This window comes from Panthera tigris, chromosome A1 (genome assembly GCF_018350195.1).
Source record: "Panthera tigris isolate Pti1 chromosome A1, P.tigris_Pti1_mat1.1, whole genome shotgun sequence".
Taxonomy (NCBI): domain Eukaryota; kingdom Metazoa; phylum Chordata; class Mammalia; order Carnivora; family Felidae; genus Panthera; species Panthera tigris.
Genome location: NC_056660.1, coordinates 135,535,616 through 135,550,665, shown reverse-complemented (window position 1 = coordinate 135,550,665; position 15,050 = coordinate 135,535,616). Strand labels below are relative to the sequence as shown.

At 39.2% G+C, this 15,050-nt stretch overlaps 1 protein-coding gene across 2 annotated transcripts in view; it reads left to right on the top strand.

Moving 5' to 3' along the window:
- The window catches only part of SMN2 (survival of motor neuron 2, centromeric), a 41,675-nt gene that overhangs the window by 12,708 nt on the left and 13,917 nt on the right, over window positions 1-15,050 (top strand). For both annotated transcript variants that reach the window (XM_007079863.3, XM_007079862.3), the window contains exons 2-7: window positions 2,484-2,555; window positions 4,471-4,590; window positions 5,489-5,689; window positions 5,847-6,002; window positions 8,521-8,616; window positions 9,775-9,885. In XM_007079863.3, the coding sequence (XP_007079925.1) occupies window positions 2,484-2,555; window positions 4,471-4,590; window positions 5,489-5,689; window positions 5,847-6,002; window positions 8,521-8,616; window positions 9,775-9,885 (756 nt within the window). The remainder of the gene's footprint in view (window positions 1-2,483; window positions 2,556-4,470; window positions 4,591-5,488; window positions 5,690-5,846; window positions 6,003-8,520; window positions 8,617-9,774; window positions 9,886-15,050) is intronic.

Here is a 15,050-nt window from a genome sequence, read left to right as displayed (position 1 = left end):
AAGCTTGTTTATTTTTGAGGTGGGGAGGGGCAGAGAGAGGGGGACGGGGGATCTGAAGCAGGGACTCTTACAGCAGCAAGCCTGATGTAGTGTACAAACCCATGAGCCATGAGATCATGACTTCAGCCAAAGTCAGCCGCTCAACTGCCTGAGCCACCCAGACGCCCCTGACTTTTTTTCTTTTTGGCACTTTCTTTATTTTTTATTTCTTGAAGTTCTCACTGTGCTCATTCATTCTCCTGAGCTTGATAAGCATGTTTATGACTATTATTTTGAACTCCTTATCAGGTAAATCACTTCTCTGTTACTTTTAAGAAGTGGTTTCTGAGGTTTTACTTTATTCTTTTTTTGGAACATATTCCTCTGTTTTTTCATTTTGCTTGACTTTCTGAGTTGGTTTCTGTGCATTAGATAGTAGCCACCTCTGCCAGACTTCAAGGAGTATCTTGTAGAAGACGAACTTTATCGTTCAACCCTGCACTAGCTGTTGGTTGTTTCTCAAACCTTTGTGATTATCCAAGCAGCCTATTTTAATTTTAGTGGTTCCCAGTAGTTGAGAGTGTGCAAAGACCTATCTGTGCCCCAGGAGGAGGATCTCAGTCAACAATTTGATTCAGGATGATTGGGGAGCCAGACCCTTGGGCAGCAGCTTTTAAAGTACGTAAATATATACAGTCCTGTGGGAATGCAAGCAGAAGCCCACTCAGCCTGCAGAGCAGGTGATCTGGACATATCCCCTGGGTAGCACTTGTAATAATCAGGGTACCCAGAGAGTGCATAAGCTTCTTTCTGGGAGATAACAGTAAGCTGGAATAAGGCAGAGAGTGAATAGTCTTATGGAACCCAGGAATGGAAAGCCCCCTAGTTACCATGGACAGATGGTTACGGAGTGTTTCCTGAGCAACAGCTGCAAAAGCCTGGGACACCAGGTGTGGAAACTGGGGCACCAAGTGCATGTAAACAAATGCTACCCTCTAGGAAACACAAGTGCTTTGGAACTCAGAAGAGGGAGAGCACACAGATGGCATTGTCTGTCTGGAGCGAGGCAGGAGCAGAAACATGGTGCCCACTAGCCTGTGTGCATTGAGAATATCCCACCAGGGCCCTGCAAGTGTGTGTTAAATTAGACTGCCCCTCAGGTTAACACTTTAATAAGCAAATGAGTCTCTTTCACATAAAGTTTGTGTGCCTTTTACTCCATTGTTTCTGCACTAAGGGCCTTGGGCAATTAAATCCAGGCATTGGAGCACTTTAATGGCTTTTTCTCAGTTTGCTATTTTCCTGTAGGTCTTTGAATGCGAATCCCCTTAGTTTTTAAAGCTAGATGTCTTGGGGGCTTATCTCAGGTACAGGTCTTAAAAGTTCAAGTGCCCAGTTTGGGGTTCAAATTCATTTCTCCTCAGGGAAAGTCTCTGAGTTTTGAGTTTCCTCCCTATAATGGGTTGCTGCACTGGGAAGGGGTTTATGGCAAGACTGTGTCTCAGCTTCTCTTCTTTGTAGGGATTTGTTTTTTCATGTTTGCCTAATGTGTAGGAATTGCTCAACTAGTTTCTGGGTATTTTTGATTTTGTCTTTTTACCCTAGAGGAAGTTGTTCCGTATGTAGCTTAAAGATTTGGTGCGCATTGGTGGGGAGCAGGTGAATTCAGGATCTTCCAAAGTCGGCCTCTTGAACCAGAGAAAATCTATTTCTTTTAATTCACACATGTATTATCTGTAATGTCTCATCATAAATGTTTTGTACTTTTTTAATTTTGATTTTCTGTGACAATATGTTTTAAATTCCTATTTAGACCATCGCTGAAGAGAGCAGGTAGCGTGATTTCATATACCTCTCAGAAATGAGTGTGTAAGAGATAGTGGATGCTCAAAAATATGTTTTTGAATTGAATTAAATTTAAATAAAAATAGAATTAAATGCTACTTCAGTCTTTTCCAGATTACTTAATACCACTCCTGTTTAAAATGAAAATTGATTTATTAATCACTACTAGTAATTTGTAACTTAAAACCTTTTGAGAATTCTTCCTTGCTTAATCTAGACATAGTGCAAGGTCAAAGGGAAAAGAATATTCTTTGGACCTCAGATTCTTTGGTCGGAATAGCATTACCATAGTCTGTATAACAAAGTCAGGCTAGTAGCCAGATGTTTTCCCACATTGCCAAACTAAACCTTTTATCAACTCTTAGAAAAGTTTGAAACATAGTTATCTTTGAACAGATCCACTTATGGTTGGTGGATAGAAATTCAATTATGGAGCATTCAGTTTACTCCTCTTAGAATATTTACATATGCCTAGCTTTGGGGGTAATGTCACATACTCTATAAGGAGGTAGGTTTCCTCTAGTTTTGTTTAGGATTTAAAATACCTGTTTTTAGTGTAACTTCATGTGTGGCGTAAGATAGCTGCCGACAGTATCTAACCTACATTTTTTATGAAACCCATTTAAACATGAATTGTGTTTGTTCTTTACCCTTCCCAGAGTGATGATTCTGACATTTGGGATGATACAGCTTTGATAAAAGCTTATGATAAAGCTGTAGCTTCATTTAAGGTATGAATACTCTTTTCCTTATTTCCTCATGTTACTCATTTGGGACAAAATTAACTGATAACATACTTAAAGTGTTGAATTACATATTATTCCGTTCTAATGTTGAAGGCCAATAGATATCATTGGTTAATTAACTTAGATGATAATCTTCCTTTAGAAGTTGGTAGGTAGGCTCTCTGTATGTCACCCCTTTAGCAAAGTCAATTTAAGTAGAATCTTAAACATTAATTACTTTTAATGTGTTTGCATTGTATCAGACTATAGAAATCGTCTAATTCAGATTAGTAGAAGGGTAGTCTAAATTACAATTTTCATTTAACAAGCCTTCGTTGAAATAATAATGATAAATATCAGTAGTGCTATAATTAGTACTTATAGACTGTTTACAGTATTTTAGGCACTATTCTAGGTGCTTTACTTACATTAAGTTAATCCTAACCCAAATCCTGAGTTGGTTATCAAGTCAGGTGTTCCTGAGGACAGGAATATTCAATTCTTTAAGGAGATGTAGTCTGTTTTTGTGGCCCCAGCAAGACATTTACACAGTTGTCCAACATCATCACTTTCTCTACTGTGTGAGGTATTTAGCTTTATTGAGCACCATGCAAGAGCCATCAGTAGTCCAGACAAAGAGCATATCCTCATACAGAGCACCAAATACGAAGTCCACTTCTTTCCCTTAATCACTCTTATTGCATGAGGTAAAGATCAGACCTGTATGTTACCCTTAAAACTGAATTCAAGTTTCTCAGTAATACTTCTCTTTTTCTTATTAGGTTTTTGTTTTGTTTTGTTTTTTTATGTTTTTACTTGGTTTTGAGACAGAAAGCACTAGCTGGGGTGGGGCAGAGAGAGAGGGAGACAGGAACCAAAGCGGGCTCCACACTGACAGTGGAGACCCCATTGCAGGGCTCAAACCCACGAGTGATGAGATCATGCCCTAAACTGAAGTCAGGGGCCCAGCTGACTGAGCTACCCAGGCACTCCAGTAATGCTTTTCAATATACCCTTAAGGTAGAAGCACACTAATGCAGGTTCTGTAAAATGCAGATTAAAGTGTGGCTCATTGTTGGCTGGGATTGATGATATTGCAGAGGGAAGTAGTGTGAGTAGAGGAAAGTAACTAATTTGGGGAAAAGACAGTTTAATTTTAAACTGTGTTTTTTGAAGTAAATGTGAAGATATGAAATTGGTAATTGGAAATGTTGCATTGAACGAAGAAGAAATGTCAGTTGGATAGTAGATTTAGAAGTCTGTCTACATAAGGGGCACCTGGGTAGCTCAGTCTGTTAAGCGTCCAACTTCTGCTCAGGTCATGATCTCACACCTCGTGAGTTGGAGCCCCACATCAGGCTCTGCGCGGACAGCTCCGAGCCTGGAGCCTGCTTCGGGTTCTTTGTCTCCCTCCCTCTCTCTGCCCCGTCCCGCCTCTCAAAAATAAATAAATAATTTTAAAAAAATTTGTTTAATAATAAAAAAATAAAAAGAGAAGTCTCTCTGCATAGAGGTTATAATTGAAGTAATAGGGATAGATGATCATAAACAGGTAAAGAAGGATGGACAGTTCTTTTTTGGGAATGCCCAAGTTTAAGACTTGATTAGAGAGGTAATAAAGCATTGGAGCTCTACATTGTTAGATCACCCAAAATGTCTTGACTATCAAGACAAATGATCATTAGAATCTAACTTTACAGGAAGGTTGAGAGTGAGGACTTGATTAAAAAGGTCCCTAGAGCTGATAACCAGATATATGATGCCTTCCAGCATAGTTGTTGTAGCATGTGGGATGATAAAAAGAGGAAGTGGAGGCTGAGTTGATGGGGCCTTGAGGCCTTGGTAGTTACTGGGTTATATTGTTACACTTTTTTTCAAGTATGACCCTGTAACATGTCCATTGTTCTTCATATTTTCACAGCATGCTCTAAAGAATGGTGACATTTCTGAAGCTTCAGATAAACCAAAAGGCACACCTAAAAGAAAACCTGCTAAGAAGAATAAAAGCCAAAAAAAGAATACCACAGCAGCCCTGAAGCAGGTTATTTTAAAACATTGAGATTGAACTTCAAAGAATTTCTTGTTACTGTTTTTAATAACAGTGTAAAATATATTTAACTTACATGATTAGTACAGTGTTTTCCACTGACACGTAATCATAAAACTTCTAAAATAGCTGTTAAACTTTCTATTGTTTAGGAACATGCATGTCAGTAAAAGTATAGTGAGTTAGGTGGGAATGTAAATAATATGTTGAAGATTGTGTTTACTTTATGTGGGAGGTGGGGTACAGGAGCCCATGGCCACTTGGGATGAGCACCTCGGGGCCTTAAACTGCATTCGCATTGTAAAACTGGGAAATGGCTGTGCTTTTTTTTTTCTTCAAAAACCCTAAAACTAATACCCAGGAACCAAAAATTCTAGGTAAAATCATTTCTGCTATTTAAAACAGCAGACCTGAAAGCTAAATATTTTGGTGCCTTGTCAGTCCCCTTAGTTTTATCATTACCAAGGGGGAAGAGAGCTAACATTTGATAAGCACTGGCTATGTGCTGAATCAGAGTGCAGGACCCTGTACACACTCTCCCTCCTTTCTGTTCTTCACAACAAACAGATGAGGTAGATTTTATTGTAATTCCTTAACAGATGAGGAAATTGAGACTTAAAGAGATTAACAAGCTTGTCTTGATTATATAGTTGGCAGAATTCATATTACATGGTAAATATGTGGCATGATTATATAAACAGCAAAATTATATTGATGCTGGAAATTCAGATTTATGTGTCTTTGGCCCCAAGCCAAAGATCATTCTGCCTTCCAGATCAGTTACCTAGAGACTATCCACTCCACAACCTACCTTACCCTACCTAAACAAGATTACAATTTTTCCTCTTTAAAAGAAATATGTGTGGGTGTGTATCTTTGGTTTCTTTTATAGTGGAAAGTTGGTGACAAATGTTCTGCCATTTGGTCAGAAGACGGCTGCGTTTACCCAGCTACCATTGCTTCAATTGATTTTAAGAGAGAAACCTGCGTTGTGGTTTACACTGGATATGGAAATAGGGAGGAGCAAAATGTGTCTGATCTACTTTCCCCAGCCTCTGCAGTGGATAATAATGTAGAACAGAATGCTCAGGAGGTAAGGATACCAAAAATAAAAATAAAAAGGAAAGAAAAAAGAATTCTTGGAGGCAGAGAGGAGATGAGAAAATCAAAGTTGTTTGATCCCCTGAAGTATTCACTTTTTTTCATGATACCTTTATAACAAAAGTATGTATATTTTTTTCTTTTTACAGAATGAAAATGAAAGTCAAATTTCAACAGATGAAAGTGAGAACTCCTGCAGGTCTCCTGGAAATAAATCAAATAACGTCAAGTCAAAAGCTACTTCGTGGAACTCTTTTCTGCCTCCACCACCCCCCATGCCAGGAGCAGGACTGGGACCGGGAAAGGTACATTTCTGCCCAGAAAAGTTTTCCCAGGAAACAGTTAATAATTTTATAACTGTCCACCCCTCCATTGGATGAGTTTTAGCTTTTCCTTGAAAGTTTTGTAGCTTTCTGTAGCTATCATAAATTCACACTTGAAAATTCTTTGAAAAGGAAATAAAATAGGAATGCAAAATACTTTACACTGAAAGACTTTCCCAACTGTTCTTATGGAGGATTGGGTATTAGACTAATAATCTCATGAATTTACGTTAGAAAGTATAGTGGTATTTTACTGTCACCAGGGTGTTATGCTCTGGTTCTCCATGTCATTTGGTTAGGATACATAACAGTTGGTGAGAAACACAATATTTACATCTAATACAGAAGCATCTAATACATTAAATCCTGAAGCCCTAGATTGTTTTGTAGAGTAAAATGTAAATGCTCTTTTCCTTTATGGGTCTCTTGGCTGTAAGTAGCAAATGAACTTAAACAGAAAAGATTTTGTGGCACCTAGGTGGCTCAGTCGGTTGGACCTTTGACTTCAGCTCAGGTCATGATCTCGCAGTTTGTGGGTTTGAGCGCCACGTCGGGCTCTGTGCTGACAGCTCAGACCCTAGAGCCAGCTTCGGATTCTGTGTCTCCCTCTTTCTCTGCCCCTCCCCTGCTCGCTCTCTGTCTCTCTGTCAAAAACAAACATTAAAAAAATTATAAAAATTTTTTTTTTTTATTTTAAGTTATATCATGGAACCCTAGTTGGTGTGTCCCTGTCCAGTTGTTTTGTATAAAGGAGTGATTTCTTCACTGGGGGTTAAAAAAAAATTTTTTTTTAGAGAAGATGAGTGATTTCTTTCTTTATAATTTGTTTTAATTAAGTTTATTTTTGAGAGATACAGGGTATGAGCGGGGGAGGGGCAGAGAGAGGGAGACACAGAAGCAGAAGCAGGCTCCAGGCTCTGAGCTGTCAGCGCAGAGCCAGATGAGGTGCTCAAACTCATGAAACGTGAGATCATGACCTGAGCGGAATTCAGACCCTTGACTGATTGACCCACACAGGCGCACCAAGGAAGTTAAAATTTTTTAATGTTTGTTCGTTTGTTTATTTTTGAGAGAGAGCGGTCACGCGCATAAGCGGGGAAGGGGCAGAGAGAGGGGGACAGAGGGTTCATCCTACAGCAAGGACCCTGATGTGGTCAAACTCACAAACTGAGCCTAAGTTGGACGCTCCACCAACTTAGCCATCTAGGCACCCCTTCACTGTCGGTTATAGTTTTCAGGCGATAATAATAATAATAAAATTAAAAATCAGTGTTGACTTATTAAAGCTTTTTCTGAAGATTTTCTGTGAGTGCTTTTTTTTTTTTTAAAGTGAGTGCTTTTTTTTTTTTTAACCTTCTATTTATTTACTTATTTTGAGAGAGAGAGAGAGTGTGTGCAGGGGAGGGGCAGGGAGAGAGACAGAGAGAAAGAATCCAAAGCAGGCTTTGTGTGGTCAGTGTGGAACCTGAGGCGGGCTTGAACTCAAAACGGTGGTGTTATGTCCTGAGCTGAAATCAAGAGTCTGTTGCTTAACTAACCGAGCCATCCAGGTGAACCTTTACCATTTTTAAAAATGTTTATTTATTTATTTTGAGAAAGAGAGCATGCGTGAGTCGGTTATGGGCAAAGACTGGGAGAGAATGCCAAGCAGGATCTTCACTGTCAGTACAGAGCCCAATGCAGGACTTGATTTCACGAACTGTGAGATCATGACTTGAGTAGAAACCAAGAGTCAGATCCTTCACCGACTAAGCCACGCAAGCACCCCTGTGAATGCTTTCTTAAAGAGGTTTGCATTATATTACAATTTCTAGAATGATCAGACCTCTTAATTTATCTACATATCGTACTTCATTGGTCTGAGGGAGCTGACTTTTCTTGTTAAATGAGAGGTTTACTAATTTTTACAATATATGCTTATGTTAGTATATGTAACTCAGGGAACATCCATAAAAAGGTTACGCAATTAACGACATTGTGGCAGATACAATCTTTTTTATGATTGAAATATCTTACTAAATACACAGTCTCTGATTTCTGAGGTAATTGGCAATCTTTTTACTTTGGTTTTACTTTCTGAATGTTTAGATATGAAAGGAAATGAGGAAAATCTAGATTTATGAGTCTTGTTTAAATTCACCATTTGGTATATGAAATTCTATTTCATCTTTGTTTTTTGAGAGAGGGAGAAAGAGAACCGGGGGAAGGGTGGAAAAAGAGGGAGAGAGAAAATCCCAAGCAGGCCCCACACTCAGCACAGAGCCCGACACAGGGCTGAATCTTACGAACCATGAGATCATGACCTGAGCAAAAATCAAGAGTAGAAAGCTTATGCTTATCCCTTATCCGACTGAACCACCCAGGTGCCCCTGTTTCATCTCTTTTGATATGTATAATGTATCATTCTGGGTGGTTATTTAGGTTCTTAAGACATTGAATCCTTTTCCTCTTCTCATATTTAAATTGATAAATTAATCTTCCTTTGAAATGTTCTTTACAGCCTGGTCTAAAGTTCAATGGCCCACCACCACCTCCACCACCACCACCACCACACTTCCTATCATGCTGGTTGCCTCCGTTTCCTTCTGGACCACCAGTAAGTGTAAAAGAATTCAGATTAAAATTTGCTTTCATACGTAGTTAGGGATTTAGCAGGACATGGAAGTGTCATTTTATACCATCCCTACAGCCAGATTCTAATGTGTAAACCTTTGAACTAAACCTCAGGTTTTTGGGGGCACCTGCGTGACTCAGTCAGGTAAGCATCCGACCTCTGGTTTCTCAAAATAAATAAATAAAAACTCTAATAAATAAATAAATCAACCAGCCAACCAACTTGGATTATTTTTTTAAATGTCCTTCTGTTATCCAGACTTAGTCCTCTTATTACCCCCATATCTGAGCCCTATGTTGCATGCTTCCTTCCTCCTAGAAGTTATATCTCATTCTATAGGGAGGTAGCTCCTATTTTAAAGGACTTAATTACACTGTATACAAGGATTAATGTGCTTCCAGATGTGCTTGGAATTTGGTGTCACATGGTCTGTCCCAATTTCTAAAGTCACATGGTCTGACTTTGAGATATCAACAGTAGGCTAGATACAAGATACTTGTGGCAAATTCCATGTGTTTCAGTGGGAACCGCTCAGTTTTTCTACTCAAGACCTTTACTTGAAATGCTATTTGGATGTTTTGTTTTGTGTTGTATTTTAATTTTTTTTTTTTTTTAACATTTACTTATTTTTGAGAGCAAGACAGAGCACGAGCAGGGGAGGGGCAGAGAGGGAGACATAGAATCCGAAGCAGGCTCCCAGGCTCTGAGCTGTCAGCACAGAGCCTGATGTGGGGCTTGAACCCATGAACCCTGAGATCATATGACCTGAGCCGAAGTCATATACTAAACTGACTGAGCCACCCAGGTGCCCCTGGATGTTTTTTAAGGAAAACCATTAAAGTATATATACTTGGTCTTTTACCTATAGCTTCATAATGGAACAGAATAATAGTTGGAAAATCAAAACAAAATATCTAAACATTTTATGTGATCTTTTATCTTTTGATTTTATTTATCTTAATTTTGTTGGCCTATTGTTACCGGTTGGCTTTCTCAAAATGTCTTTAAAAAAAAAAATTTAAGTAGGTAATGGCATGAAATGTAGGGAAAGATACAGCTAACATCCAGCATTCTCTATGTAAAATGGATGTCCAGACTTCAGTTTTTGTTTATTGACTTTATATCTTTCTCCATTTCCAGATAATTCCCCCACCACCTCCCATATGTCCAGATTCTCTTGATGATGCTGATGCTTTGGGAAGTATGTTAATCTCTTGGTACATGAGTGGCTATCATACTGGTTACTATATGGTAAGTGATCATTCAGCATCTTTCCTAACAATCACTTTGTGGTTATGGGACTTTGTGACTAAAAAGTGGTTTGTTGTGTTTGGCAGATCATAAAGGTTGAAACTACCTCATAAAGTTTAAAAACATAAAACTGTTGGAGTGCCTGGGTGGCTTAGTCCATTGGGCATCCGACTCGATTTTGGTTCGGGTCGTGATCTCTGGTTCATGAGTTCATTACTTGCATCGGGCTCCACGCTTAAGGTGCAGAGCATCCTTGGGATTCTCTGTCTCCCTCTCTCTGCCCCTCCCCTGGTCGCATTCTGTCTCTACTTCAAAATAAATAAATACATTCAAAAATACATATATATATAACTTTTGTTTAAGGCTTACATTCTCTTGAATTGTCCCTGCTAAGTGTAATTATAGTTCATTTAAAATTTTTTCATGTTGAGGCACCTGGTTGGCTCAGTCAGTTGGATGTCCATCTCTGGATGTCAGATCAGGTCATGATGATCTCAAGGTTGTGGGGTTGAGCCCCATGGCAGGCATTATGCTGAGCATGGGGCCAACATGGGATTCTTTCTCTCTCCCTGCCCCTCTCCCCTGCTCACTCACTCTCTCTCTTGCTCTTAAAAAAATAAAAATAAAATTTTGTTCCTGTTCTTAGGTTATGTTGATTATACATTTTCTAATTTAATGACACTCTTTTAAATTATTTTCCAATCTCATTTGTCTTTGTGTTTTAATATAAAACAAAATGCATTGCAAGAAATAGAAAATGAGGGGCGCCAGGGTGACTCAGTTGGTTAAGCGGCTGACTTTGGCTCAGGTCATGATCTCACAGTTTGTGAGTTCAAGCCCGGCGTCGGGCTTTGTGCTGACAGCTCGGAGGCTGGAGCCTGCTTCGGATTCTGTGTCTTCCTCTCCTCCTCGTGCTCTGTCTCTCAAAAATAAATAAACGTTAAAAAAAAAAAATTAAAAAAAAAAAGAAATAGAAAAAGAAAGAATAATAGCTTGAGAAAAGAAATAAAGACAAAAAGTGTTAGGTTCTTTTGTGCATAGAGGAAGGCCTGAGGTGATACATGCCAAACTGGACCTTATGGACTGAGGCTCCATACTTACCATTTTACACATCAGTCTTTTTCACACATGTAGTATTGTGACTTTTCAGGAAATTTTTAAATTTTTGGAAGGAGGCTACTATGCCATGCTGACATTATGATGTGATATTATAAGTACTTGAAATTTTGGTTAATATATGGAAGATATAAATAAACAACTGACTCAAAGGTAAGATTTTTTTAAATGTATCATCTGTACGTGCCCCCATTAATGTTATTTAAAAGCTATTCTTGGGGGACCTGGGTGGCTTAGTCACTTACACATCTGATTCTTGATTTCTGGTCAGGTCACACTATCTCACAGTTCATGGGTTGGAGCCCCATATCTGGCTCCGCGCTAGTGGTATGGATCCTGCTTGGGATATTCTCTCTCTCTCTCTCTCTCTCTTTCTCTCTTTCTCTCTCTCTTTCTCTCTCTCTCTTTCTCTTTCTCTCTGTCTCCACACACACACACACACACACACACACACACACACACACACTCCTCCCTCCCTCCGTCCCCCCCCACTCCACTCTCTCTTAAAATAAACTTAAAAAAAAATTTTTTTTTAGCGTTTATTTATTATTGAGATAGAGCATGAGCAGGGGAGGGGCAGAGAGAGATGGAGACACAGAATCCAAAGCAGGCTCTAGGCTCTGAGCTGTCAGCACAGAGCCCGATGCGGGGCTCAAACTCACAACCGGTGAGGTCGTGACCTGAGCCGAAGTCGGACGCTTAACCGACTGAGCCACCCAGGCGCCCTAAAATAAACTTTTTAAAAAATTAAATAAAAATAATAAAAGGTATTCTTGAGTCATTGTATAAGGTTGGTATATTTGTATAGTATGATGAAGTTCCCCTTTTAATGACTAGAAAGATGATGGAAAGTAACAAGTTAACCATTTGTAATTTGAGACCAATTACCTAACATACTAAGCTTCCCTTTTCTGCACTTCGTATTTCTCTGCATGTATTTTTCATGAAATATTTGGAAAAATATTACTTATAGTGTATAAGTAAACTATTGATGTGATTTATATTTATTTTTCAGTTTTTTGGAAGGAAAGAGAGTTCTTTTACCCAGATAGGCCATATTTTGACTTATTTTCAGGTTCATATTATACAGAGGTTCATGGTTTATTTGGTGTTTATAGTGTTTGTATTGAAATAAGTATGCAGAGGTCACCTGTTTGGCTCAGTCAGTTAAACCTCAGACTCTTGATTTCAGCTCAGGTTATGATCTCAGTTTGTGAGGTTGAGCCCTGCATTGGGCTGTGTGCTGACATTGTAGAGCCTGTTTGGGTTTCTCTCTCTCTCTGCCCCTCCCCTGCTCTTGCTCATGCTGTCTGTCTCAAAGTAAATCAATAAACTTAAAAAAAAAGGGGGGGGGGCACCTGTTGGCTCAGTCTTTTAAGCATCTGACTTTGGCTCAGGTTGTGATCTCACAGTTCATGATTTCTAGTCCCATCTTTAACAGATGAGCTGGAGCCCTGCTTCAGATGAGCCCCGCTTCTCTCTCTCTCTCTCTCTCTCTCTCTCTCTCTCTCTCTCTCCGTCTCTCTCCGTCTCTCTCTGTCTCTCTCCCCTTCTCCCTTCTCCCCTTCTCGTTCCTTCGTGGGATTCTCTCTCTCTGCCCTTCGCTCACTTGCACCGCCTCTCTCTCTCTCTCTCTCTCTCTCTCTCTCTCTCTCTCTCTCTCTCTCCCCCCCTCCCTCCCTCCCTCTCCCCCTCCCCCTCTCCCTCTCTAATAAAAAATAAAAAAAACAGATGTATGCAGAAAAGTGCATATATTAGAAGTGAACAGCTTGATTTTAAAAAAACATAATTTACTGCCTCCTTATGTCTTCTTCTAATCACTCACTACTAATCCCTTTGCCAAGGGTGACCATTTTCCTAACGTCTAGTGTCATAGAGTACTTTTGTCCTTTTTTGAACTTCTATGGTTTGGAATTATACATACACTCCTTAGTGGCTGGCATATTTTGTTCAGCAGTTTGTGAGAGTAATATACATTGTTGTGTATAGTCGTAGCTCTGTTGTGTTCTTCTGCATGAATATACCATAATCTGTTTATTTCTTTTAACCATTGATGGATATGTAGCTTGTTTCCAGTTTGGAAAACAGCATTGCCTGTGACTTGTTTTTTTTTTTTTTTTAACTAATTAAGTTTTATTGAGATATAGTTTACATGGCATTCAGTTCACCTTCTAAAGTATACAACTCACTGGTTTGGGTTTTTAGTATATTCACAATTACACAGCCATAACTACAGTCATTTATGGAATATCTTCATTATCTACCCTCCTTCCGTAAGAAAACAAACATGTACCCCATTTTCCTCAAAATTTCCAGGCCTAGGCAATGACTAACTTACTCTGTGGATTTGCCTTTTCTGGACACTTCTAATAAATAGACTTATACTAAATGTCATCCTTTGTGTCTTTCTTTCTTCACTTAGCATAATCTCTCTCGCGCTCTCTCCCTCTCTCTCTCCTCTCTCTCTCTCTCTCTCCTCTCTCTCTCTCTCCTCTCTCTCTCTCTCTCTCTCTCCTCTCTCTCTCCTCTCTCTCTCTCCTCTCACTCTCTCCTCTCTCTCTCTCTCCCTCTCTCCCTTCATTTTTTATTGCTGAATAATAATCCATTGAGTGTACCTCATTTTTTCCATTTGGGTTATTTCTCCTTTGGGGCTTTAACGAATAATGCTGCGATGAACATGCGTATACAAGTTTCTGTGTCAATGTACATTTTCATTTCTTTTGGGTATACACTTAGAAGTGGAATTGCTAGGTCATGTAGTGTGTGAAAGTTTACCTTTGGCAGATAACCAAACCAAAATACAAGTGCTTTTTGTTGTTGTTTGTTTGTAACTTAAAAATAAAAAAATCTCTTTCAGACTTAAAGTTGCGAAAATAGTACAAGAATTTCTATGTATCCTTCACCCAATTGTCCCCAAGTGTCACCTTTGTACCACTTTAAGTTTCTTTTATTTTTTAATTTTTTTTATGTTTATTTATTTTTTGAAGGGGAAAGAGAGCATAAACTGGGGAGGGGCTGAGGGAGAGGGAGACACAGAATCTGAAACAGGTTCCAGGCTCTGAGCTATCAGCTCGGTCCAGGGGCTCAAATCCACGGACCATGAGATCATGACCTGAGCTGAAGTCGGACTCTCAACCGACTGAGTCACCCAGGTGCCCCTGTACCACTTTAGGTTTATTATTCTCATTTATTTCATACTTGTTTGTCTTTTTTTTCTTTGTTTATGTGTATATGTATTTTTCCCTGAAATAATTGATAATCAGTTGCAAACATTATACCCCTTTACATTTAAATGCAGTATGTTTTCTAAATTAAGAATGTTATACAACCGTAGTATAGTAATCAAATCAGGAATTAAAATTTATATAATTCTGTGATCTCATCTTTTGGCCTTATTTGAATCTTGCCTGTTGTCTCACCAGTGTCCCTTACAAGAGAATTAAAAGTAGCTTTCTTTAAAATTAAAATTTGCTTTTAATTTTTTTAATGTTTATTTATTTTTGAGAGACAGAGAGACAGAGTGTGAGCAGGAAAGGGCCAGGGAGAGAGGGAGACACAGAATCCGAAGCAGGCTCCAGGCTCTGAGCTGTCAGCACAGAGCCCAACGTGGGGCTCGAACTCACAAACTGCGAGGCCTGAGCTGAAGTCGAACACTCAATCCACTGAGCCATCCAGGTGCCCCTATTAAAAAAAATTTTTTTACTGTTTATTTTTGAAGGAGAGAGAGACAGAGCTTGAGCAGGGAAGAGGCAGAGAGTGAGGCAGACACAGAATCTGAAGCAGGTTCCAAGCTCTGCTCTGTCAACACAGAGCCCAGTGCTGGGGCTTGAACTCAAGAGCCATGAGATCCTGAGATGAACCTAAGTCGGCCGCTTAACTGACTGAGCCACCCAGGTGCCCCCAAGATTGCTTTCTTTGATCCAGGATTAAATCCAGAGCCATCTGTTGCATTTTATTGTCCTGTGTCTGGAGTTTTACATGGTTTGTTTTTTATATTTTTCTCATCATGCCATTTACATTGTTTTATATCCTTTAAGAATATATGCATT